Source organism: Peromyscus leucopus, chromosome 9 (assembly GCF_004664715.2).
Source record: "Peromyscus leucopus breed LL Stock chromosome 9, UCI_PerLeu_2.1, whole genome shotgun sequence".
Taxonomy (NCBI): domain Eukaryota; kingdom Metazoa; phylum Chordata; class Mammalia; order Rodentia; family Cricetidae; genus Peromyscus; species Peromyscus leucopus.
In genome coordinates this window covers 82,000,570-82,024,617 of record NC_051070.1, presented here as the reverse complement: position 1 = coordinate 82,024,617, position 24,048 = coordinate 82,000,570, and the positions used below count along the sequence as shown (strand labels likewise).

Genomic DNA, 24,048 nt, shown 5'->3' with positions numbered 1-24,048 from the left:
CCTGCATGATTGTTCCTATAACATCCTTGCCACAGCTTCCTTCCTTAAAGGCTTTCATATACCTACTTTGAGTATATAGAAAAGAGTTATTCTTTTGTTCTGACAAACACATTGCTGTCTTTAAAACAACAAAACAGCACCATGGGCTGGGGAATACATCTCAATTGGTAGAGTTCTTGTGCAGGGCCCTGGGTTTGATTGCCGGCATGGCATAAAACAAGGCATGGTAGAGAAGATGTCTATGATCCCAGAAATTGGGAGGTAGAGGCAGGAGGATAAGAAGTTCAAGGTCTTCTGTGGCTCCATCATGAATCTGAGGCCAGCCTGGGCTCTGTGAGACCTTATCTGAAGAAACCAAGCCAGACCAAATGGAATCGGCACCCTATCCTGGAATGCTCCACGGTGGGACGTGAGGAGGGTGGTCTGAGTTGAGTACCCTTGTCCTCCCTCTCTGCTCCCTGTGCGTCTCTCCAGAACAATTGCTTTGTCCCAGAGGATGGTCTTCTCTGACAGCTGGAGGAGAATCAGCTTGGTCACGGGTAGAGCACAGTGGCTCCACTCCCCAGCCAGAGCCTCTCAGCATGCTTTCGGGAATGTTAAGGAAGGGAGGGATGGCGAAGAAGAAACGGCTGTCTTTTGTGCCCTCGTCCTGCAGCACTGTTCTCTAAGGATAACCAAAGTCACATTCCACTTCTTCCACCTAACTTAGAGGTTCTATTTCTGTTCTTCTGTGAGAAAATGCCTATTCTGATCTTCCCAAAGTAAGAGATTCGTTAGAATCCTGACAAAGAGGCCACTGCTGCTTAAGAGAGCAAAAAGGCCGAGAATCCCTAGGACTGGCACACTCCAGTGCAGAGGTCGATACTCGTGACTAGTTTTCAGACGACAGAGATAACTAACTACCGGTAGCGATGGTAACAGTAGACTTCCATGTGTGTCCGCTAGGCTGCCGTCGTAGTTATCACTGTAACATGAACAGCCGTGTACATAAGCTGCCGGCAGCTCTGGTCAGGTGAAAACCACGGTAAACACCTTCTTTGTCTAGCTCGGTAAGAGGGGGGGCTACAGAAAATAAGAGGTTTTTACAATTAGTCATTCTGACAGATGGGCTGATATTTTCATTCTTATAGATAAGGCGGATGAGAGTAGTCTCATCTAGAGATAACCAGATTCTTTGTATTTTCTTCCTTTCTTAAATTGTTACTTTATGTTTCATGGGTGTTTTGTCTGTCTGTATGTCTGTGTACCACATGCATGCCTGGTGCTTACAGAGGCCAGAAGAGGGTGTTGAATCCGGAACTGGAACTGGAGCTGTCATGGATGGTTGTGCTGGGAATTGAACCTGGGTCCTCTGAAAGAGCAACCAGTGCTTGTGACCGCTGAGCTATCTCTCCAGTCCTACCTTTTTGTTTTCATAATGGTTAGAATCACATCTTTGGAATTAGTTCTTTCGGGTCAGTTTATATTCTTTTGTTTGTTTGTTTGTTTTGAGACAGGGTTTCTTTGTGTAGCCCTGGAGCCTGTCCTGGAACTCGCTCTGTAGACCAGGCTGGCCTCGAACTCACAGAGATCCTCCTGCCTCTGCCTCCCAAGTGCACATGACGTGGTTTTTTTTTTTTTTTTAATTTCTTTGTGGCTACACTTGTTTAGATTCTTTGGTGGCAAGGAACTGGATTGAAAATATGTAGAGGCATCTAATGGAACCTCACCTTGAACTGTGGCCAAATCTAGTCGTAGCTAGAAGCCCTCATGTCCCCTTTAGCATCTTAGCTGCCGGTGGGTCCTGTATGTTCCTTTACTTGCTTTGTGCAATTTCCTGGGGCTCTTCCTTTGGTCTGACTAACCACGCCCCAGGCTTAGCGCGACTTGCTAGCTCCAGCCACCAATGGTTCACTTGGAAAATGCTTTTGAAGTCTGTTCCAAGGATTACTTGAAAATTTTGTTTAAAATATGGACCTAGATATAATTTATCAGCGTCTCTTTGGATGACTGATTTAACACTCGGTATCTAAAAATAGAATCCCAGATTTCTCACTTGGATTTGCCCTGAACCGAGAGAAACACTAGAGTCTAATTAAATGTCATTTGTGACTGCAGGTGTGTCGTCTTTGAGTGGAAACCCCCCAGTTCAATTAGTTTTGGCAGAGAATAGGAATTACGGGGTACTGACATAAGATAGAGCAGGTGGTCATTTAAAAGGGAGCACTCTAACCTCAGAGGGCCAGATTTGAACCCAGACTCCCCCAGATTAAATAATGGGGTCTTGCTCACCCTTGTGTGTCAGTTTTGTGTGTTAGCTGACGCTGATCTTCGCCCCCTAGGACTGTTGCGTTCGGTGCTGTGAGGGAGAACCTGTGGCAGACCTGGAGAGATCAGGGCTCAGACACGGCATCATTACCAGTTGTGTGATCACTGTCACCAGTACTGCTTCTACTACGAACATGGCTGTCCAGGCACCCCTGGTTCCACAGGGAGCTTGTGGTGTTTTTGCTGTTGTTTGTTTGTTTTTGTTTTTTTGATACAGGGTTTCTCTGTGTAGCCCTGGAGTTCCGTAGACCAGGCTGTCCTTGAACTCACAGAGATCTGCCTGCCTCTGCCTCCCGAGTGCTGGGATTAAAGGCGCCAACCACCCAGCTGGATCTTGTGGTTTTATATGTGGCAGGCTGAGAGTGTAGGCAATCTAGTGGTGAGTGATTAGACTAGCTAACATAACCTTGTAGTTGTATGATTGTGTAGACTGACTCAAACTAGGAGAAAATAAGGTGAATTTCAGTTATATTTAAGGGCTAAATAACATTCATTTCAAGTCAATTTAATAATCGTTAGCAGTTTTCTTTCCCATTAACATGTTATTAACAGTTAAATTACCTCAACATAATTGTGTCTATGATGTAAATTATAACTGGATGGTCGTTTTTATTTCTGTAGGGGGAAAGGAGACTCCCCAGAGGCTCGAGCATTGGCTAAGCAGGTGGCCACGGCCTTGCAGAACCTGCAGACCAAAACCAACAGGGCTGTGGCCAACAGCAGACCTGCCAAGGCAGCGGTCCACCTCGAGGGCAAGATCGAACAAGCACAGCGCTGGATTGATAATCCTACCGTAGATGACCGTGGAGTCGGTAAGGGCTGGTCTCGGTAACTGTGCGGGCCACTGCCATGTGTCCCTTACGGTCAGCAATAAGGTGCTGAAGGGTTCTTGAGCCGCTGAGAAGGTGCGTTTTGGTGCATCTCCAGATGCAGCCAGGAAAATCTCTGTTATTTAACCACGTATTAGAGAGTAAATGATTTTGCTGTGGACAGACAGAAAGAGCGTCATAATTGAAACTTGGAACTGATTACTACCGATCCTATGTATGTTTTCATTCCATAGTATTTCTCTTTTATAGACCTCACCAAGTACCCAGTTAAATATAGTTTTTGAAAAATGACAATAAAAGGTATTTGATGTCCTTACAGCATCCTGTAGAAGTTGAATCTTTTTTTTTTTTGAGACAGGGTCTCTCTATGTAGCTCTAGTTTTAGCTGTCCTGGAACTCACTATGTAGACCCGGTTGGCCTTGAACTCACAGAGATCCACGTGCCTCTGCCTCCCGAGTGCTGGGATTAAAAGCATATGCCATCAGGCCTGGCTGAATGTTGAAAATATTATAATCTGAAAGTCTGATTTTTTAAGAAGACCTAGAAATAGATTTATATGATTTTATTTCATGATTGCCTAGCACATCTGCTGAGGCTGAAAGATACCCTCTCCTTTCCTCCGTTCCCTGGTAAGATGAGTGTTTGAATTTTTGATGTCTAGTGCCGGTGAGGGGCCAGAGGATGGGGCAGATGCATAAGCCGGTGTAGGAGTGAAACACACAGCCCTCTGTTCTGTGCTCAGTGTGTTAAAGTGTTTGTACAGCAATTGGGTTGCTAGGAGTTTTTTCTATTAATTTATTTCTGAGGAGTTCCTATCAGAATGTGTAAACAAGGTGCATATTATTGCAATACTTAGCAAACAGTAAGATAGTTATGTTTATTAAATTATAGCCTATATTTTTAGGTTATGTTTTTGGTTTTGTTGCTTTTGTAGTGCTAGGGACAAACCCTAAGACTTGGGTGTGCCGGGCAAATAGTCAGAAAGATACTTAGTTAAGTGAGCACTGCTCATTGTAAAGAAAGGAGGAAGGAATACACGTTAGGTTTCGGGTGTCGGTCAGTATTAGATATGCATGAGGCCCTGGGTCCAATCCCAGCACTTCCTCAACTTGTGAAAAGTTAATGTATGGTTTGTTCTCTTCATACATGTACAGTGTGTCGGAGAATCCTGTCCTCCTCTTAAATGCTATTTAAAAGAATCTGGAGTGACAGACACCACAGCTCCTTCCCTGCGTCTGTGGGAACTTACGTGTTTCCCTCTTGGTTTAGGTCAGGCCGCCATCCGTGGACTTGTGGCTGAAGGGCATCGGCTGGCCAATGTCATGATGGGACCCTATCGCCAAGATCTTCTTGCCAAGTGTGACCGTGTAGATCAGCTAACAGCCCAGCTGGCTGACCTGGCTGCCCGAGGGGAAGGGGAGAGTCCTCAGGCGAGAGCACTTGCTTCCCAGCTCCAAGACTCCTTAAAGGTAGACCTCGGTCTATTCTTTGATGTCTGTTAGTCTAAAGAAACAATGAAGAGAAGAGACTTTTGTACAATGTGCACGTGCGCGTGGAGGTCAGAGGACCACTCAGATGTCAGGCACCATCTGCCCTTATTTTCTGAGACAGGGCATCTCATTGTTCCGGAGCTTGCCGAGAGAGTAGGCTGGGCAGCCAGGACCCCAGGGATCTGCTTGTCCGCACCTCTCCAGTGCCAGCATTTTTTTGTGTGGGGTTTGGAGCTCAAATGCAGGTTCTCCTGTGCAAGGCAAGCACCTAAGCACCTCACTGACTGAGCTGCCCCACCACAGCCCGAGACTTGAGATTCTTGGGTTTAGGGAAAATTAAAGCCACGTGACCAAATGTATAAGGAGATCAGAGCTTATTAGCAATAAGCTGAGTGGCAGCAACTAATGTTTTTTTCTAAATTTCACTTAATTAAGAGAGCTTTCATGATTTTGCTCTGTGTCTATATCATTTCACTGATATTTAGTCAGTGTTTATTTATTTTTTTTTTAGATAGAGTGTCTCACCATAGCCCAGGCTGGCCTTGAACGCTTGGCAATCTTCATAGTACGACCTTCTGAGTACAATGATTATATGCATATACCTGGAGGCTATTGATTTTCTTTTAGAAACCTTATTTTATTTTATTTTAAATTTCTTTGGAGGTAGTAAACTATTTAGAAATTTGGTACTGTGTTTTCCAAACAGTTAATAAAGTCATCACCAGGCCTGGCTAGAACTGGGAACAGTGAGGAACTCCAGTTCTCCTTAGAGCCTCCTTGGGGGTCAGCCCTGTGGTTCTCACTGTCATTTCATGGTCTCTACCAGGAAAGGAGCCATGTGTGCCCCTTGACGAGGCACTAATGTCTTAGAGAACAGAATTCGTAACTAGGTCTGTGCCAGCTCTGTGCTTTGTACATATTTGATATTCAAGAAATAGTTTTGAAAGTTAATGAATGAAAGACAGAATGAATGTGTCAGTGAAGTGAGCAGCTATGCCTTCTGGATGTTGCTGTCAATTTCATTTGTAAACAATCTTTTTAAGGATCTTAAAGCTCAGATGCAGGAAGCTATGACTCAAGAGGTGTCCGATGTTTTCAGCGATACCACAACTCCCATCAAGCTGCTGGCGGTGGCGGCCACAGCTCCTCCTGATGCACCCAATCGGGAAGAGGTGGGTATTTGAAGGACATGGATTGCTTGTGGAGGAAAGATGGAAGGGCAAATGGGGGACATCTTCCCAGGAGTATCAGTCATGTCTGTCTGTGAGTGCTAGCTGCAGCATATCTGACCATTGGAACTGAGCAAGCTGCATTGCTTTTCATCCCATAGCAAGGAGCCGGACATGAAAGGAAGTATCTTTGGCATTGATCCAAAAGGTAAAAGCTGGCTTCTCTATGGTTTTCTTGGGGTTTTTCTCAAGGGAAGGTATCACTCCAGGCAGGAAGAAATGAGGGATGAGGGTCACTCCAGCCACAACTTTCTGAATAGGGCATTTTAGACTCAGCCCAAATCAGGACACTCCTTTAAACTCACTTGATGTAATAATTCTGTGCAAACCTTCCCAGTGGCTCCTCCCTCCCCCAGAGTGAATCCAGAGTCATTACAGTGAACAGTGGGCTAGTGATGAGCTGGTGAGCCAACTCTTCAGGAAGAAAGGCCCCCAAAGGCCTGGTTTGTGAGTGAGTGTTGTTTGGGTCTTCAGTAGGTAACTACTCCGTGTGTTGTATTGGTTTTGTTTTTTGAGACAAGGTCTTTCCTAGCCATCAATTAGCCACAGAGGGAAAGTTGGAGGGCCACCCAAGATGTAATAGTTTTGGGTCAATGTTGCCATCTTACTTCTTAGCAAACTCTCTTTCTGGCCTAGGTTAGGAGATGGTTCAGTTCATAGTCCCCTAATGCTAGGGCGATTTGCTACTTTTCCATCCCGGCCCTCTACATCCCAGACCTCTAGACCCAGCTCTCTGATTGTCTTGTCCGCGTTGGTCCCAGATCCTAGATGCTCCATCTGTGTTCTAGATGCACATGCTGTTCCTCTTCAAAACTGTTCCCAGTAGCCTTTCCCTAGTCCTTCACACCGACGGATGACTCAGGCCTATTCATTTGATATCACCAGTAAGTCTGGATCCTTTCGATCGTGTTGCCCCAGTTTAAGTTCTGATTCTTGGTGTTGGCCCCCTGGGTGGTCGCTTAGCTCTGTTGCCTTTGAATTATTCATTAAAGCCACCGAACTGGGGAAGAGGGAAAGTTCCTCCAGCCTTGTGCTTCTCCCAGTTAAGCCACTCGGTGGGCATCAGGACAAAGCTGGAGCTTTGTGCTGTGGCTTTGTTTACTTGTTTTGTGTGTTGTTCATGTACCCCAGGCTGGCCTTGGTCTTGTTAGGAGGCTGAGGATGGCCTTGAGCTCCTGACCCTCCTCAGTGCTGCACCCATAGATTGGGCCCTAACACCTGACTTGTGGTACTCTAGGAGTCCGATTCAGGACCTCATGCATGCTAGCAAGCTCTCTACCAATGAGCTGTGTCCCCAAGCCACTGTGGTCTGGCTCTTAGTATCTTTCCATGTTGGTTTCGTACAGGTTGCTGTCTCTTATCCCATGTTCCTGCACTAGCTAGTTGTGTGTGATGTCTGGCATCCTTGGCCCTCTATGTCTTTGTTTCCTCTCTCTACCTTACGGCCTCTGGCTTCTTTTCTGCCTGCTTCTTCTTTGTCCTTTAGTGTGTCCTTTTGCTTTGTGGCTAGTAAGGACCTTTCCTTCACTCCCATAGGATTGCTGTGTGGCTCTGCTATTTCCGTAGTAACGCACCTTATTACAGTTGCCTGTTGCTGGGCTTCCCGCTAGGTTGTGAACCCCTTTAGGTGCACATCATTATTTTCTCCATTTTTAATCTTTTCAATACCTACCTTAAGACTGGGCAAATAGTAGGCAGTCAGTAAATTTTGACCGAGCTCAGAGAAAAGCAAACTAATGCATCAGTTAAAGGGAAAACAGATACAGCCTGGGCTTGAAATGTCCACCGAAGTAGGCAGCAGACCCGTAAACCTATAGTGTGGGGATCGGCAAGGGCAGGAGAACAGGACTGGACCAACTCTTTGTCTGGAGTGTGAGCCTTACCTAATAGGAACCCAGGAAGCTGAATCAGAACAGGAGGTCAGGACAGGCTGACGGCAGTTGGTGAATGTAGAACACTGGCATGAGAACGGAACCTGCTGTCCAGCTGGAGACCTTCAGAGATTGTCTGACTTGGATCAGAGTTGGTACCAGGTACGGAAGTAGCACCCTCAGTCGGGTGTAGAAGAGAGGTGTTCTGCCAGGCTCCTGGCATGCTCAGTGCTGTTTGGTATACCTTCTTTTCCACTCATCGATCCTAATGGCACCCAAGAAAATAGGAAGCCTTTTGTCCCTTTAAGTTAAATAGTTTCTTTGATGTTCAGCCTCTCCTGATACCCACAAGGGAAGGAAAGTTAACTTTTTAAGATTCAGAGACCCAACTGAACAGTTAAGTAGATGGATTTGGCACTAATAATATCGCCCACCCTTGCCCTTGTGTTAGTCTGGTGTGAGCACCAGCTATCATTTTCCCACTGAGGTCAATCAAGGGCAGAGTTTTTACAACATTAATGGTAATGCGATATGTCGGGGGAGGCTGGAGCTAGGTGAGGACTCTTTGTGGATACTCAGGGGCTTGTAATGCACCCAGCTGCCTACAGTAGAGCCTGGAGTGGGTTTGTCTGTCTCCTTCAAACTAAGAGCAAAGTCCTTTGGGGAATGAGATAATTTAGTCTTCATTATTCTGTGAACTTGTTGCAAAATGTGTAATTCTGTGTGTGTCCTGCTTGCTCGTGGTAAGTAAGCTTGAACAAAGATTCAGGGACGTGTCTCTGTGTGTGTCCATGATGCTTAAGACTGAGCCTCTGAGGAAATCTATAAATGTCAAGGTTTGGCATTTAACCATTGTTTAGTAATAAGACTGGATGTCATCTCAAATTTTTGAGCAGTTGCGGAATCAGATGAAAAATGTCTTTTCTCAGACTTCCTGGTGTGTATTGCATTGAGATTCATTTCCTTGATGTCTTTATTTTTTTCCTCCAGGTCTTTGATGAGAGGGCAGCCAACTTTGAAAACCATTCCGGAAGGCTTGGAGCCACAGCGGAGAAGGCGGCTGCTGTTGGTACTGCCAATAAATCAACGGTGGAAGGCATTCAGGCGTCAGTGAAGACAGCCCGGGAACTCACTCCCCAGGTTACACTCTCCTCACTCTTCATCTCAGTATCATCTTAGAGTATTTACCAGATGAAATCAATTAAAGCTGCTTTGTTAGGATCACATTTAAAAAAAGTACGCAGAGGGGCTGGAGAGATGGCTCAGCAGTTCGGAGCCATCTTGAGGCTCTTCCAGAGGTCCCCGGTTGCTTCCCAGCGCCCACGTCGTTTGGCTCACAGTAGCATGTAGTTCCATCTCCTGGAGATCTTACGCCTCTGACCTTCATGGGCACCTGACCTTCATGGGCACCTGCACTTGCACACAAACCCACGTGCAGCATACACACACCTACACATACGTAGACATAATGAAAATAAATCTCAAAGACATGTATACGGAGCTAGGCAAGTGGCTCAGCTGGGAAGGTGCTTGTCATGTGATGATGTGGACTTGAGTCTGGATCCCCAGAACTCATGTAAAAGCCAGTCACGGTAGACTATGTCTGTAATACAGTGCTCCTAAGGCGAGCTGGTGAGTGGAGATGAGGAGAATCCCTGGGAACTCACAGGCCACTGAGTCTGGCATACACGGTCATGAACAACAAAGAGACCAATGTCTCCAACAAGTTGGGAGGTGAGGACCAACACCAAGGTTGTCCTCTGACCTCCGCACTCACAAATGCTAGCATGTGCGTGTACATCATATATAGACACATCATACACACGTGCCCATATCCATATTTACATATTTATTGGATCAGACTCTAGGATTAGAGAGGACCTTTCATTGTTTTTGCATTGTTTGCAGTTTTAAGTAGTGGTCAGTCTCATTTGAAAGCAAAGCCAGGCCGTAAAGCAGCCCTCTCCCATCATACAGATGTAACTAACCGTCTCTTTGAGGGGACCGAGAAGGATAGCTGTTTCTGTTGCTAGTTTCCCTTTTCTACCTAACCGCATAACTAAGGTACGTAATTAATTATGTGGCCAAAGTATATCCAGGAAGTTTGAGAACAAAAGAAGATTTGGAAATGAGAGAAAACAAATTGGAAAGAATTAAAGTTTTAGTAAGTCAGTCTGCCTTTCCTCCAACTCCCCCCCCCCCCTTTTTATCTGAGGGAAACTTTTGATTTTTAATGATAGAATTATAGGTGTGCGGTAGCATGCTCACCTAGCTTTCTTTTTCTTTCGGTTTTTTTCGAGACAGGGTTTCTCTGTATAGCTTTGCACCTTTCCTAGAACTCACTCTGTAGTCAAGGCTGGTCTCGAACTCACAGAGATCCGCCTGGTTCTTTAATCCCGAGTGCTGGGATTAAAGGCTTGCACCACCGCCGCCCGGCCTGCCTAGCTTTCTTAAAAAGATCAGCTGCTCAGCATCATTTAGTGTAATGTTTGTGCAGGGTTGGTTCCCCCTTCTCCTCTTAATATATAGTAAAATCCATTACGTTGATTAAGTGCCTGTAATGTATATGAGATTCTGCTAGGCTTTATAAAGCTGTCATTCTCGCTTTTGGGGGAAGTTCTCTGGGGAGGAGAGGGAAATGGTCCATGTGTGTCTGTATTGCTTGTTAAGACGTTAGGGTTTCTCTGTCTCCCTCCTCTACCTCTCCCCCCTCCTTGGAACTCAGGGCTGTATACATGCAAGGCGAATCCCTCACGTCACCACAGAGCTACATGCCCCAGCCCATTTGGAGAAGTCATGGTCATTTAACTTAAAAACAAAAAACAAAAAACAAAAAACCAAAACCAGATCTTGTTTGTGAAGCCCAGGCTGGCCTTGGACTCACATCAGTGCCTTGAGTGATGGGACGACAGGCATTCACCCACTGTGCGTATCTTCATCCAGCCTTTTTAGGAATTTTTATAAAATCTGAACATTCTTACTTTAAAACAACAACAACAAGATCCTTCCATAAAACATTAGACAAAACAACTTCAGTATAAAACTGAGATTTTAAAAAACAAAACAAAACTCCCAGAAGTGCAGAAGTTTAAGGACTGTAGCCATATGGGCAAGTAAGTCTTCCTGCTTTTCTCAAGTGTTCAGAGACACTGACCCTTCCTTTACTTCTTTCTCCCTCTCCCCTAACAGGTTTTCCTGAACTCGTGGGCTCCCCCCATCTCCCCTAACAGGCTTTCCTGAACTCGTAGGCTCTCTCATCTCCCCTAACAGGCTTTCCTGAACTCGTGGGCTCCCCCCATCTCCCCTAACAGGCTTTCCTGAACTCGTGGGCTCCCCCCATCTCCCCTAACAGGCTTTCCTGAACTCATGGGCTCCCCCCATCTCCCCTAACAGGCTTTCCTGGGCTTCCTCCAGTATTTTGGACTTCTTACTTCTCCTCTAAAGCGTCCCTCCCTGCCATGTGGCCACCTGTCGGCCACCTGTCTGCCCCCACGCCAGTTTAAATTTCCTTTTCTCCTAGTTCATCTCCTCAGGCAGCTGCTGATCTCACAGCTTGCCTACCCTGTGGTTTTCCTTTTAAACTCTAATACAATTGTCCTTGTGCTTCCAAAACAAAACCAACCCAGAAAACTTAGACTCAACACTCCAGTCTTGGAAAGAACGAAGACTGTAGAGACAGATCTGGACTCAAATGCATTCTAACTTTCTCACTCCATGAAGTTATTCCTTCATAATGCACTGTTTTGAGGAATAAAAACATACTCGCATGGGCTGTGAATTACCAGCTACTCAGTACATCTTTCCCAAACACCGTCACTGATAAGATGCTCTAGAGCATCTTGATTTTTGCATCTTGCAAGTGAAGGTGTTAACCTGCCCCACCCTTCATGAGGTTGATGTAAATTTTCAGTTGTGTGATGAATGTGAAAGCAGTTTGTTAACTCAACAGGTGTTTTAGTTAATATTATTCTAAATAATATTTGAGTAATTTTTTGTTAATTGTGAATAGGTGTTTTAATCATTATTCAAAAATCAGATCTGAGTAATGTTTTATTTCATGCTAATATTTTATTTTATAGACAGGGTTTTATTATGAAGCCCTGCTGGCCTAGAATTTGCCAGATTGGTCTTGAACTCACAGGGATCTCTTTGCCTGTCTTCCCAGTGATAGGATTAAAGGCATGCCTACCATGCCAACCTTTTCTCTTATTTTTGAGATATGGGTCTTGCTATGTTGATAGTCTAGGTTAGCATTAAATTTGAAGTTTTTCTGCCTGCTTTCACCTCCCGAGTGCTGAGATTATAGGCAATATACATTTGGTTGAATTTTATTTTTATTTTTATTTTATTTTTATTGTTAAAGACACTATTTTGCCCAGGCTGGTTTTCAACTTTGTTCCTGCCTCAAGCTGGGCTCTGGTGGCACATACTTTTAATCCCGGTACTCGGGAGGCAGAGGCATGAGGATCTCTGTGAGTTCCAGGCCAGCCTAGTCTACAAAGTGAGTTCCAGGACAGCCAGGGCTGTTACACAGAGACACTCTGTCTCCCAAAACAAAACAAAACCTCCTGCCTCCGGTCCCCAGGTGCTGAGATTGCAGGATTGGTTTTTCGAGACAGGGTTTCTCTGTGTAGCTTTGCGCCTTTTCCTGGAACTCACTTGGTAGCCCAGGCTGACTTCGAACTCACAGAGATTCACCTGGCTCTGCCTCCTGAGTGCTGGGATTAAAGGCGTGCGCCACCACCGCCTGGCTCTTTTTGGTTCTTTTTAAGATGAAAGGGTTGATATAAAGACATCAACTCTTAAATATGTCAGCTTAATTGTGTTCTTCTGAATTATTAAATAAATGTTCATTTACTTTGACACCTTATTTTTTTTTTCTTCAAACCAGGCTGTGACCCCAAAGCCTTTGTGTGAAGGGCCCACTCTGGGGTCTGTTTGTGGCACCAAACTTAATGTGTTCAGCCTAGAGAGGCTTGCCAATTTTGGTTTTCTGGTGCCATCTATAGGTAAAATGTGGATTTGTGTTTGGAATGTGCTCGGGCTCTGGTGTGTGAAGGCTGTTTTGTCACTAACAGGTTATCTCTGCTGCCCGAATCTTACTGAGGAACCCCGGAAATCAAGCCGCTTATGAACATTTTGAGACCATGAAGAACCAGTGGATTGATAATGTTGAAAAGATGACAGGTAGAATTTTGCAAAGTTCGTTTGGTCTGATGCATGAGTTCTGAGGACCGGTTATATCAACTGTAGTTGGATAAAGAACGGTCAGGGGCTCGACAGTGTGCTTGGCCCTGCTCGGGCTGCTGAGCAGCGGCGGATCTCATCCAGGCTTTGCTGCTGGGCTGGAAGAGAGACTGTTGGTCTTTTTTATTTGACGGCTGCCCTCCGGTGTGATGTTCACCGTTACAGGTCCTATCTTCCCTTTGAATAGCGTCTTGGCCCAGTCCCAGCGAGAGTTTGGTTTCCGAGGCTGGGAGGCGGCGTTGGTGGGTACAGTGAGTGGCCTTGTCATTTTCAGAGCGATCACATCTCACGGAACCACAATAGCTACCATTTAACCCAGCTTGTCTCAGAGTTTCCTCCAACTTATCAACTACATAGTTCCAAAAAAAAAGGAGACACCCGTGTCTGTGCGACTGAAGAAGAGCCCCCGAATCTTCCCGGTGTCTGTGGAGGGATAGATAGGACAGAGGACAGAAATGAGGAGCGTGGGCTCCTTGCCGCCCAGTAGAACCTGCCGTCAGGGGTTTGTGGCAGCCAGAGGTGAAGGCGGAGCTCCCGAAGTGTCTAAAGAGAGGTAAAAGAACGAGACGCAGGCTGTTAGGGTTACAGAGTCCTCCGTGCGGCTCGTCTTAGGCGCTCCAAGCTGCCAGCAATCAGCAGATGGCCGGAGAGGGAGACGGGAGGGAGAGGATGTCATTAGCAGATGCTGGGCTGATGCTGTAGTGAAGGATTCAGACGCAGTCCTTGCTCCCTCCTGATGTCTTTGCGGCTCTGGTTGTCTGTGGTGGATATAAGAGGACCAGTGACCACGGTCAGTATAAATCTCCAGTCTAAATGACCTTCTGGGCTGTGGTTGCACTTCTGGTTTTTAAGCTATTTTATTCACTTGAAAGCTTTCAATTTTGTAGGGAGGGCTTTGAAGTGAGAAGAGAATTCTGAGTGGCAACAGACAACAGTGTTTTAGAGTCTTTGTTCTTCTAAAACCAAACTCAGATCCATTTCTGTTTTCTTGACAGGGCTGGTGGACGAGGCTATTGATACCAAATCTCTGTTGGATGCTTCTGAAGAAGCAATTAAAAAAGACCTGGACAAGTGTAAGGTAGCCATGGCTAATATTCAGCCTCAGATGCTGGTAGCTGGAGCAACCAGCATTGCGCGTCGGGCCAACCGGATCCTGCTGGTTGCTAAGAGGGAGGTAGAGAACTCTGAGGACCCGAAGTTCCGCGAGGCTGTGAAAGCTGCCTCTGATGAATTGAGCAAGACCATCTCCCCAATGGTGATGGATGCCAAGGCAGTGGCTGGAAACATCTCTGACCCTGGTAAGCAGCAGTGCATGGCGTCTTTCATCCTACCTGCAAGGCTAACTCGGCAGAGACGGGAAAGGAGTAGGCATCCACAACTACTGCATACAAAACCTGGGAGTAAAAGTATGGACAATGCCTGGTGTGGTGCTTTCTTCTCTGGTCGCAGCACTCAGGATGCTGAGGCAGGAGGATAACTGAGTTTCAGGCCAGCCTGGGCCATTTAGCCAGTTTGAGGGCAGGCAGGGTTATAGAATGAGACCATGTCTCAAAAAACCCAAAGAAAAAAAACTGTAGACATTCAGTTTGAGAATGTTGTATTAATCTTTCCTTCTATTCAGTTTTGTGTAGTATTGCCAGGCTTGCCGATGTCTGGATCGGTATCTCTCTGCTTTCTTCACATTGTCTGGCTTCCTAGCCTAGTTCATAGTCATTAGTTTGGAAACTTAAAAAAGCAAACAAACCAACCAACAAACTAGCTACCCACCTGCCAACCATGTAGTTCATGAAGTTGGTATGACTTCTCCTCTTACAGACAATGACCTCTCTGTAGAGAATCTTGTTTTTGTCAGTTTAGAGTGCCTAAACTAACTCGGGTTTCTTAGCCCTACATGAAAGAATTTGAGTTTCCTTCAGCTCCATTTAGATCCTAGTTTCAGTATCACTGAGGAGATCCTAATTGCAGCCGCTCGTGTGGTTCCGATCGTGTCTATTCCTTCCCCTTTGGAAACCAACATTTCCCATCTCATGGGGAGAATCTAGGCTGCCTGACTCACGACTGACCTAGGCAGAATCTCCCTCAGATTCCCAGTCCACCATCATTGTGGGTGCATTTGATCTTTTCATTGGAATTCCTAAATATTTTAGCAGATCAAGATAAGGATTAACACACTGAATGCCAACTAGAGCACAGACGTAGAAAGGTGAGATGTACTCTAGGGAGCTGCAGCCCCAATCTGGAGCTGACATCTCCACTCAGTGACTCTGCACTCAGCAGACCTGCCTCATGACCATGCTTCATCATAAGAGAAGCGATGGGTACCACCTGAGCCTAGCTCACCCCCAGGATTCTCCCAAGCACTTGAGTTGTACCATCAGAAGGCATGCTCACCGCTGTAGGAACAACTGCTCAGGGCCTCTGACCTGCCCTACTTCCCTTGTCCCTGCCCATGATTCCCACTGGCAGCTTCACATCCAGCCTCGTTAATGGGAACCAGTTCTTCTGCTGGACGGGCAGTGCCCTGGGCCCTGACCTGGCCGGCTGAAAGTGAGAGTGTGTTCTGTTTAGGCCTGCAAAAGAGCTTCCTGGACTCAGGATATCGGATCCTGGGAGCCGTGGCCAAGGTCAGAGAAGCCTTCCAGCCTCAGGAGCCTGACTTCCCGCCTCCTCCACCAGACCTTGAACAGCTCCGAGTAAGTAAGCTCAGAGATGGGAGGATTGAGCAGCCAGGGGTTGAGCCTGTGCGAGAGGCAGATCTGCTTTTACCAGCTCCAGGTCTAGGTGGCTTGTGTAGCTTTTGTGTGGTTAATTAGAGACAGACCTTGATTTTCATTCCTGAATTGGGTAGCATCACAACCCAGCACTTCCTATGTCCTTAACGTGACGCTAGCCTGTGTGACAGGGTGAGAAGGGAGCAGGTAAGTGCAGTTGTGATAGGTGATGAGGGACGAGTTGTAGAAGAGTTTGGACATTTGATGGTGAGGATTTTGCTAAGAGGGGGATTGCAGTATTTGACTCTTGTTAGGTTTTTACCTTTCTCTCTTTTTAGTAACAAAATTAATACTTGATTTTAAACATATTAAAAAAAGTTTGTGTGTGTGTGTGTGTGTGTGTGTGTGCGTGCGCGCGCGCGCGCGCAGGGGCATATGCAATTTGTGTATGTGCTTGTGGAGGACAGAGGGCACCTTCAGGTGTTGTCTGTCAGGAGCTACCCACCTTCATCTTGGAGCCAGGCGATTTGCTTGTCTCTGCCTCCTCAGGGCTGGAGTTACAAGCACACACCGCCGTGCCCCGTCGCTGTTTGGGGGTTTGGTTTTGGTTTTTTGAGACAAGGTTTCTTTACATAGCCTTGGTTGTTCTGGAACTCACTATTAGACCAGGCTGGCCTCGAGATCTCACAGAGATCTGCTTCCTCAGTGCTGGGATTAAAGGTGTGCACCACCACGCAGGCCAATGCTGAGTTTTTTACTTGGGTGCTAGGGATCAAACTGGGGTCTCCAAGCTTGCGTGGCAAGTGCTCTACTACCTCCCCAGACCAAGAAGAACTCAGATTTTTAAACAGTTTTTTATTTTATATGTACGGGTGCTTTGCACTGCTTGCATGCCTAGGATCCTCAGAGCCCAGTGGTGGCACCAGGGCCCCTGGATCCAGAGTTAAGAGATGGCTGTGGGTGCTGGGAATTTGAACCCATATTTTCTGGAGGAGCAATAAGTGTTCTTAACTGCTGAGCCATTCCTCTAGGCCCTCAAATCTTTTTGTAATTCTTTCCCACTAAGTACCACGAATATAATTTTCCATGGTTTAAGAATAAGCTAGTTGAATAATATCCTAGAAACAGAAATAGTAATGATCATATGCAGATATCTACTTCAGCTAACAGTTTAGTAATATGCTGATTTGGGAATAGCATATCAAGACAATTGTATTTACTTCCTTTGGTCCTTCAGTATGTTTTCTTTTCTTTTTTCTTTTTTTTTAAATTTTTTTATTTTTTGGTTTTTCAAGACAAGGTTTCTCTGTGTAGCCCTTGCTATCCTGGACCTTGCTCTGTAGCCCAGGCTGGCCTTGAACTCACAGAGATCCACTTGTCTGCCTCCCGAGTGCTGAGATTAAAGGCATGTGCCGCTGCTGCCGCCACCTGCCCGGCTATGTTTTCTTATTTAATGTCAGTAAAAGAGGTCAGGTTGGTTAAGGACAGAACTGGGTCACTACACATAGGTAGGGTTAATGGTTTCCCAGTTTTCAACATTTCTTTATACTGTCCAGTGAGGCTCTTGATGGGAAGAGCCACACGAGAGTGATGTTCCTGGTAAGTGGCTCCTTTGAGTCATAGCATTTAGAATTAGGGATGTAGAGATCCCGTGGCAGACGCAGAATTTGAAGCTCCAGTGAGAAGGTATTGCCTCCCACTTGCCCTTTGACAACCAGATCCAGGCCTTCCATCTTCTATGGGGATTGGCTTTGGGATTGTTGATCTGGTAATGCTATCTGTGCCTCCCAAGGGAGACGACCAACACACAGCTGTGAGTTTCTTGTAGAGAAGAAGAAAAAAATGTTTTCTATTGAGATCACACAGATGGGCCTCATGGTGGGTGTGGGCAGTCTGACATGGAGTCAGTGTGGGCAGATTTTTCTAGACTGGTTTTTGGTGGTAGCTCCTAGGACTTATACTGACATAAACCTGCTTTTTCACACTTGTAGCTAACTGATGAGCTTGCTCCTCCTAAACCACCTCTGCCTGAGGGTGAAGTCCCTCCACCCAGGCCCCCACCACCAGAAGAGAAGGATGAAGAGTTCCCTGAGCAGAAAGCTGGGGAGGTGATTAACCAGCCCATGATGATGGCCGCCAGGCAGCTCCATGACGAAGCTCGGAAGTGGTCTAGCAAGGTAAGCTCCGAGACGTTCCTCCTCAAGCACGGGAGTCTTCCCAGGAAGGATGGAGAACCGTGGCCACAGCCCAGGAAGAAGTCTGTCTGCAGTCACCTTCCTTCTTGCTTACAGCCTGTGTTTCAGGCAGTGTGTTTGTTCTTTTCACCAGGGATTCAGTGAGAAGTCTGTAGTATTTGATGGCTTGCCTCTCCTTGGGCAAAAGTGAAAGCTGGGGCGTCTGTGGCTAAAGAAGGGCTTCACCTTCTTTTTCCGTTAGTGTCAGCTCTGACACTTGACATTTGGGGTTTTTTTAGAAACTTTATCTTTCTTGGATTATTGAACGTCTTCTGATGCTCCATTATTAACAGGCAAAACCTCAGTTGGGAAAGTATCTTTTGTGGACTTTGCTACATGAAATCTGTTCTTTTCTTTCAATTCTTGCATTAAGAAGCAGGCAGATTGGTGTCTCAGAAGCAGTGTGTTTTTGTCCTTGCTCGGAATCATTCTGCCCCTCCCACTTTACTCAAGACAGCTCCAGGTTAGCTTCAGTTCAGCTAGTTTGAAAGTCTAAATATTAATGGTGTGGGTGAAAATCTGGATGGGACTGCGGTCCTGCCTCCCTGTCCCGCCTGTTTCCTTGAGTACTGCAAATGACTGGTAGCTTTCCTTGCTTAGAGAGAAATCCTTTTGCTCATTTAGCAGTGAGATGTGGTTCTGAGCTCTAAACTGTTTCTAATGCATCCTGAACTCCAGCCCTTCATTCCCACTGTATTCCTCAGTTTTACATCCTCAACTGAATATACTTTGTGAGGGAACTGGTTGGCCCACCCCTCCAGGCTGAGAATTGACCTTGGTTTTTAATCCAGTGTTAGAACTGTTAGCCGGGAGTCCAGGTTCCCAGGAGTGGAAACCTTGCTAGTGCTGGACCTGACCCGTGGAATTATTTATGACGATGTCTCTCCAACACCCCCAGGATCATGTAGCACAAATCCTACTCTGCCTGGAGAATGGGAGAGAGTGGCAATAGTGTTGATTTTCCTCAAAGGAATATAAATGTAATTATAGTAACCCACATTTATTTTGAAGAACACAAAAGTACACGTGGACTGTAAAGGTGGAACTTAGAGGGTCAGGCAGCGTTTGCCCCGCTCTGCTCAGTGTGTTCAGAAGTCCAGGCCAGAAGGTCTGATTTCATGACTTCACTGGCTTTTGAGCTGTGTATGAAAGGGGAAGGAACATGTGTTTGTATCTGTCCGTCTGTCTTCGTGCAGCTTGTCACTCTGAACCTTAGCAACAGCAAACTGCTCTTTTCTTCCGAGGAATCGGGTGAGTCTCGGTCGAGACGGTTTAGGAGAAAGGACTGGTGGTACCTAAACCCCTCCCTGGCCTGTGTTCTCCAACTCCATTGCACTCTTCGGAGATGGGTTTTGTATTTAGCATAAGAATTTTTATTTTTGTTCTTGTTTTTTTAAGAATTATTTTTATTTCATGCCTACGGGTGTTTTGCCTGCATCTATGTCTGTGTACCACATGTGTGCAGTGCCCATGAGAGCCAGGAGAGGGTGTCAGGTCCCCTGGAACTGTAGTTACAGATGGTTGTGAACAATCATGGGGGTGCTGGGAATTGAATCCAGGTCCTGGAGAAGACCAGTCAATGCTCTTAACCACTGAGCTGTCTTTCCAGCCCAAGGATTTCTATTTTTAATATTTAAAAGTAGTTTTTCTGTTTCTTGAGACAGTCTCATGACTCACTGGTCTCCAGCATGGTCTTCTGTCTCTGCCTCTGAAGTGCTAGGACTACAGAAATGCACTGGTAGGAATTAGACTTTTTGGAACTTTTGATAAAATTCCATAAGAACACACATTTAAATAAAATTCACTAGAATTCCATGTGAACACTTCCTGGTGTAAACCTGTATTCATCAGTCTTTATATAAATGGCTTGGCTTCATTACAGCAATTCTTTTTCTTCCCGTTACAGCTTGTTCTTAGCTTCTGTTCTCTGTATCTTCCCAAGCCCTTACAATTCTCACCTTTGATATAAAATTCATGTTCTTCCCCTCTTGGTCCTGTTCTTTCATAAGCACCCATTTTGGGTTCATATGAGGGCTCCTCAGAGCTTAGCCTCATTTTGTTGCCAAGTCTGTGTGCTACCTGATCTGTGAACTAGTAAGCTGAGTTTGGGCTGAGTGAGAAGCTATTTTCAACAAAAGAGAGATTTAGGTTGTATCCAGAAGGCGGTGCTTTCAATTGCCACAGTAAGCAATTGTGAAAGCTTTGTCTTTGAAGATCTTTTTACGGAGAAAGAGGCTGAAATGTAGGTTTTTCATCATAGGAACTAGATGAGGTGTCTTCTCAAGGCTCCTTATAGCTAGCTGAGCAGTTGTAGGGTATTTGGTAAATCCTCTTCATGCACCATTATGTTGATTTTCTTGTCTGTTTCTTGGTTTGCTGTTACTTTTGACATACCATTTCCAATCTGGGACTTGTAATCCTAAAGGAAATAGTGACAGCTGCAGAGCTGCATGTTCCAGGATGATGGAATAGTGAGTGTCTGATTTAGGAGGATGCTCAGTTTTCCTTTTCAAACAGCGCATATGGCTGTGTTTACATTTCCCCTCTGGATTTCTTTGAAAGGTAATGACTACTGGGTTGTTTGATTCCCCAGACGTGATTCTGGTCAGCTTTAACTTCAGCAACAAGCATATATTGCCTTCTCTGGAAACCTTTCACTAGAGCAAATTTCTTTCCTTATTTCAAGGTGACTTAGGCTGGAGGCCGAGTTCCTGTCTTTGAGCCTTGGTTCCCCTGGTTCCTGGAGAGCATGCCATTTTCTTTCCCATTCCAGGCAAGCTTTGGTTACTAAACTAGCTGAAGCTCCATTTCCCAAGTCCTGTTGTTCTTACTAACACTATCCCTATTTTTCACCCTTCCTGCCATCGACAAAGCCGGGTACCCCAGCCGCTCAGGTGGGTATAGGAGTTGTAGCTGAGGCAGATGCGGCTGATGCTGTTGGGTTCCCTTTTCCCTCTGACATGGAAGACGATTACGAACCTGAGCTGCTGTTAATGCCATCTAATCAGCCGGTCAACCAGCCCATTCTGGCCGCGGCTCAGTCCTTGCATCGGGAAGCTACCAAGTGGTCTAGTAAGGTACTGATCGGTACCCCCAGTTGGGGGCTGCTCCAAATGCATCCGGCCATGTGCAGCCTTGACACCTTGCATCACTCATTATCTGTGCGGGTCCTGTGAGTCTTGAGCCGGGCGGGCAACTGTCTGTCTGCACCTTGTTGTTAGGGCTGGCTTCACAAGTTTGATAGGTTTGCTAATATCCCAATGAACCGCATTTATGTTTAGGGAATAAAGAGAAATGGGGTCACTTTTCAAAGGATTCATTTTCTTCCCATTTTTGTGGCCATTGGAATTATAAATTCCTTGGGAAGCTGTAGATGCATCTCTCAGTGACTTCTAGGTCAGGAGCCCTTGGGGACCACTAAAAGTTCCCCTAGCTTGACCACCGAGCTTTGCTTGGCTCCCACTGACCTCTCACTGATGGCTCAGGCAGAGCTGATCAGGGCAAAAGCAGCCTTATATGGCAGAGTCTCTGGGGAGGACTGCTTGCTGCCCTGCACCTGGCTGTGACAGATGCCAGCCTTTGTGGGAGCCCACAGGGAAGGGGCTTTACTGCTTTTCCAGGTCTCAGAAGGGTTGGAAGTGGCCACAAGGAAAGATGAGGGCCATCAGCTAGGTGACAGAGCCTTGGGTACTGAACTGACATTAACTTGGAGAGTTCAGGTGTAGATGGGATCACCTTGTTTGTTTTCCTGTGTAAAGATGGCATGTTGCAAGAGCCTGAAGATGGCGGGTAAAAACTAACCCTGGCACTGTGCTGTCTTCTAACCAAAGTCATGGAGTCCTAAATTATCTCAGGTCTACACTGCAAGTTTGCCCAGAGGGCTTCAACTAACACATGCCTGTCCTCATGACCTCCTCCCAAACCTGTGTTCTCTCTCGCCTCAGTTGATTTCCTGTGACATGTGCCTTCCAGCATCAGTGACGGGCGACTTCCTGGTGCCTGCGGAGCTCTTGCAGAGCACCGGGTGGCATGGTTTGTGTGTGCCTCACTGCACTGCGGAGAAACGGAGAAGCACGAGGGACAAATGAGTGGGGCTTGGCCATTCAGTTAGTTTTACACACTGCAGCTGCTGTAGTTTTAGGTTGTAAGGACATACAATAAATTGCTTAAATATTGCCTCATTATGATCCATGAGGATTTTAAGTGTACCAAATGCCAAATCTCAGACAAACTGCCATTAATGAGAGGGGGTTTCTTTTATAGCCTGACTCAGGTTTATTTATTTATTTGATTCCTCCCTCAGCATCCTCCTAAGTGAACATTCCTTAATTGGAAGCTTCATTTAGCTGATAGGACTAGAGAATTGATTTGTGGAATCAATTTTTTTTTTTAAATGTGGAATGATTAAAATAGTGTGCTTTTTCAGACTGACAGGTCCAGAGGCAGTAGAGGGAGACCAAAGTAGAAAATGCAGACAATATGCATTTCCCCCTTTTTCTCTCAGACTGAGACTCATCACATAAAACGTTCTAGTGAAGTAGTCCAAGTACTTGGCTGCCGTTTACAAGAGAAAGATAAGAGGATGCTTTCAGCATCTGGAAGCCTCCTCTGTGTTCTTCGCTGGCCAGCTCAACTGCTTTCTCCCCTGTGTAGAGATGAAAATGCCTGTGTGACCGACTCCTTGGCTCTGGCCCTATGTTACTGACACAATTAACCTGGAGACGCTCAAGTGCTTGTCAGTGCTGTGCCTGGGGCGCCCACGTTGCCCTTTCAGACTAATTTCTGGGTCTTCTTTGTTTTCATTCAGGTTATCCTCTCACTGAGAGCAGGGGCAAGTGCCCTCTCTGCTGCCTCTCCAGTGCTTTTTCTTACACCAAACAGTACTTTCCCGTCTCCTTAGCTGCTAGAGGCTTCCAGAGGCTGCTAGAGCAGCAGGCTCCCTCCTGTTTTTCTTTCCTTAACTTGGCCAGTGTATGGGCAGAGCTCACGCTGTATCTTTGCTTCTCTCTAGGGCAACGACATCATTGCAGCAGCCAAGCGCATGGCTCTGCTGATGGCGGAGATGTCCCGGCTGGTAAGAGGGGGTAGTGGTACCAAGCGGGCACTTATTCAGTGTGCCAAGGACATCGCTAAGGCCTCTGATGAGGTGACTCGGCTGGCCAAGGAGGTTGCCAAGCAGTGCACAGATAAGCGGATTAGAACCAATCTCTTACAGGTACTTGGGGAAATAGGCTCGTGTGTGTGTGTGTGTGTGTGTGTGTGTGTGTGTGTGTGTGTGTGTGTGTGTTTAACCGGAGAGGAGGGAGGGAGTAGAGAGAGGGAGGGGAGGGGAGAGGAGAGGAAGGAAAGAGAAGAGAAGCACCAGGGTGGGAAGCATGACTGACTATGAGGGAAAAGGCAGAGAAGCAATTTGGTGAATTGGGAGGAAGAGGCACTCATTAAAGAAAGGCACCAGCAGCAAGGCAGTGTGTAGATACTTGGAAAAAGTAGACCAGAAGGTTATTTTCTAACCCAGTAGAATTTGAATGCCTCCATTTATGAACCAATTGGGTCAGGACTGACCCTAGGGATAAAAACAAGTATAAGTGTGCTGCTCATTTATTGAGTACTTCTGCATGCCAGCGACTGGGAATGGAGTATATTTGCCTGAGTATATTTGCCTGCAAGGAACTTGGGGCAGACAACCAACAAATGAAACTTTCTCTGTAGGTATGTGAGCGAATCCCAACTATAAGCACCCAGCTCAAAATCCTGTCCACAGTGAAGGCTACCATGTTGGGCCGGACCAACATCAGTGATGAGGAATCCGAGCAGGTATGTGCTGCTGCTCTGGCTTCCGTTTCTCTAGCTTCTTTGCTGTTTAATTTTAGCTTTAGGACAAACTTACCTCTGAATTAAGAATGCAGCAACCATCTCTTTCTTATCTTGCCTCTAGTGGGCCTGCTCTGAGCCACACTCCCCATTTTCTTATGGTAGAGAGCACATCTTGGTTACTTGTGTACAGAGGACCCATCATTTTAAAAGTTAAAATGAGAGAGACAACCTTTCCTCGTTAGGGAACTCACAAATAATTTGGAAGCCTAACTGCTTCTGACTTCTACAGAGGCTAGGGGCACCATTGAGGAACA

The 24,048-nt window shown here is 46.1% G+C and overlaps 1 protein-coding gene across 2 annotated transcripts in view; it reads left to right on the top strand.

The window, feature by feature from the left end:
- The window catches only part of Vcl (vinculin), a 106,226-nt gene that overhangs the window by 78,508 nt on the left and 3,670 nt on the right, over positions 1 to 24,048 (top strand). Inside the window, exons 11-21 of one of the 2 annotated variants that reach the window (XM_028879762.2) lie at positions 2,929 to 3,119; positions 4,408 to 4,607; positions 5,672 to 5,800; positions 8,719 to 8,868; positions 12,807 to 12,915; positions 13,971 to 14,273; positions 15,544 to 15,668; positions 17,678 to 17,863; positions 20,794 to 20,997; positions 22,932 to 23,135; positions 23,630 to 23,734. In XM_028879762.2, coding sequence (XP_028735595.1) covers positions 2,929 to 3,119; positions 4,408 to 4,607; positions 5,672 to 5,800; positions 8,719 to 8,868; positions 12,807 to 12,915; positions 13,971 to 14,273; positions 15,544 to 15,668; positions 17,678 to 17,863; positions 20,794 to 20,997; positions 22,932 to 23,135; positions 23,630 to 23,734 — 1,906 coding nt within the window. The remainder of the gene's footprint in view (positions 1 to 2,928; positions 3,120 to 4,407; positions 4,608 to 5,671; positions 5,801 to 8,718; positions 8,869 to 12,806; positions 12,916 to 13,970; positions 14,274 to 15,543; positions 15,669 to 17,677; positions 17,864 to 20,793; positions 20,998 to 22,931; positions 23,136 to 23,629; positions 23,735 to 24,048) is intronic. The other variant, XM_028879761.2, reaches the window with a different exon arrangement.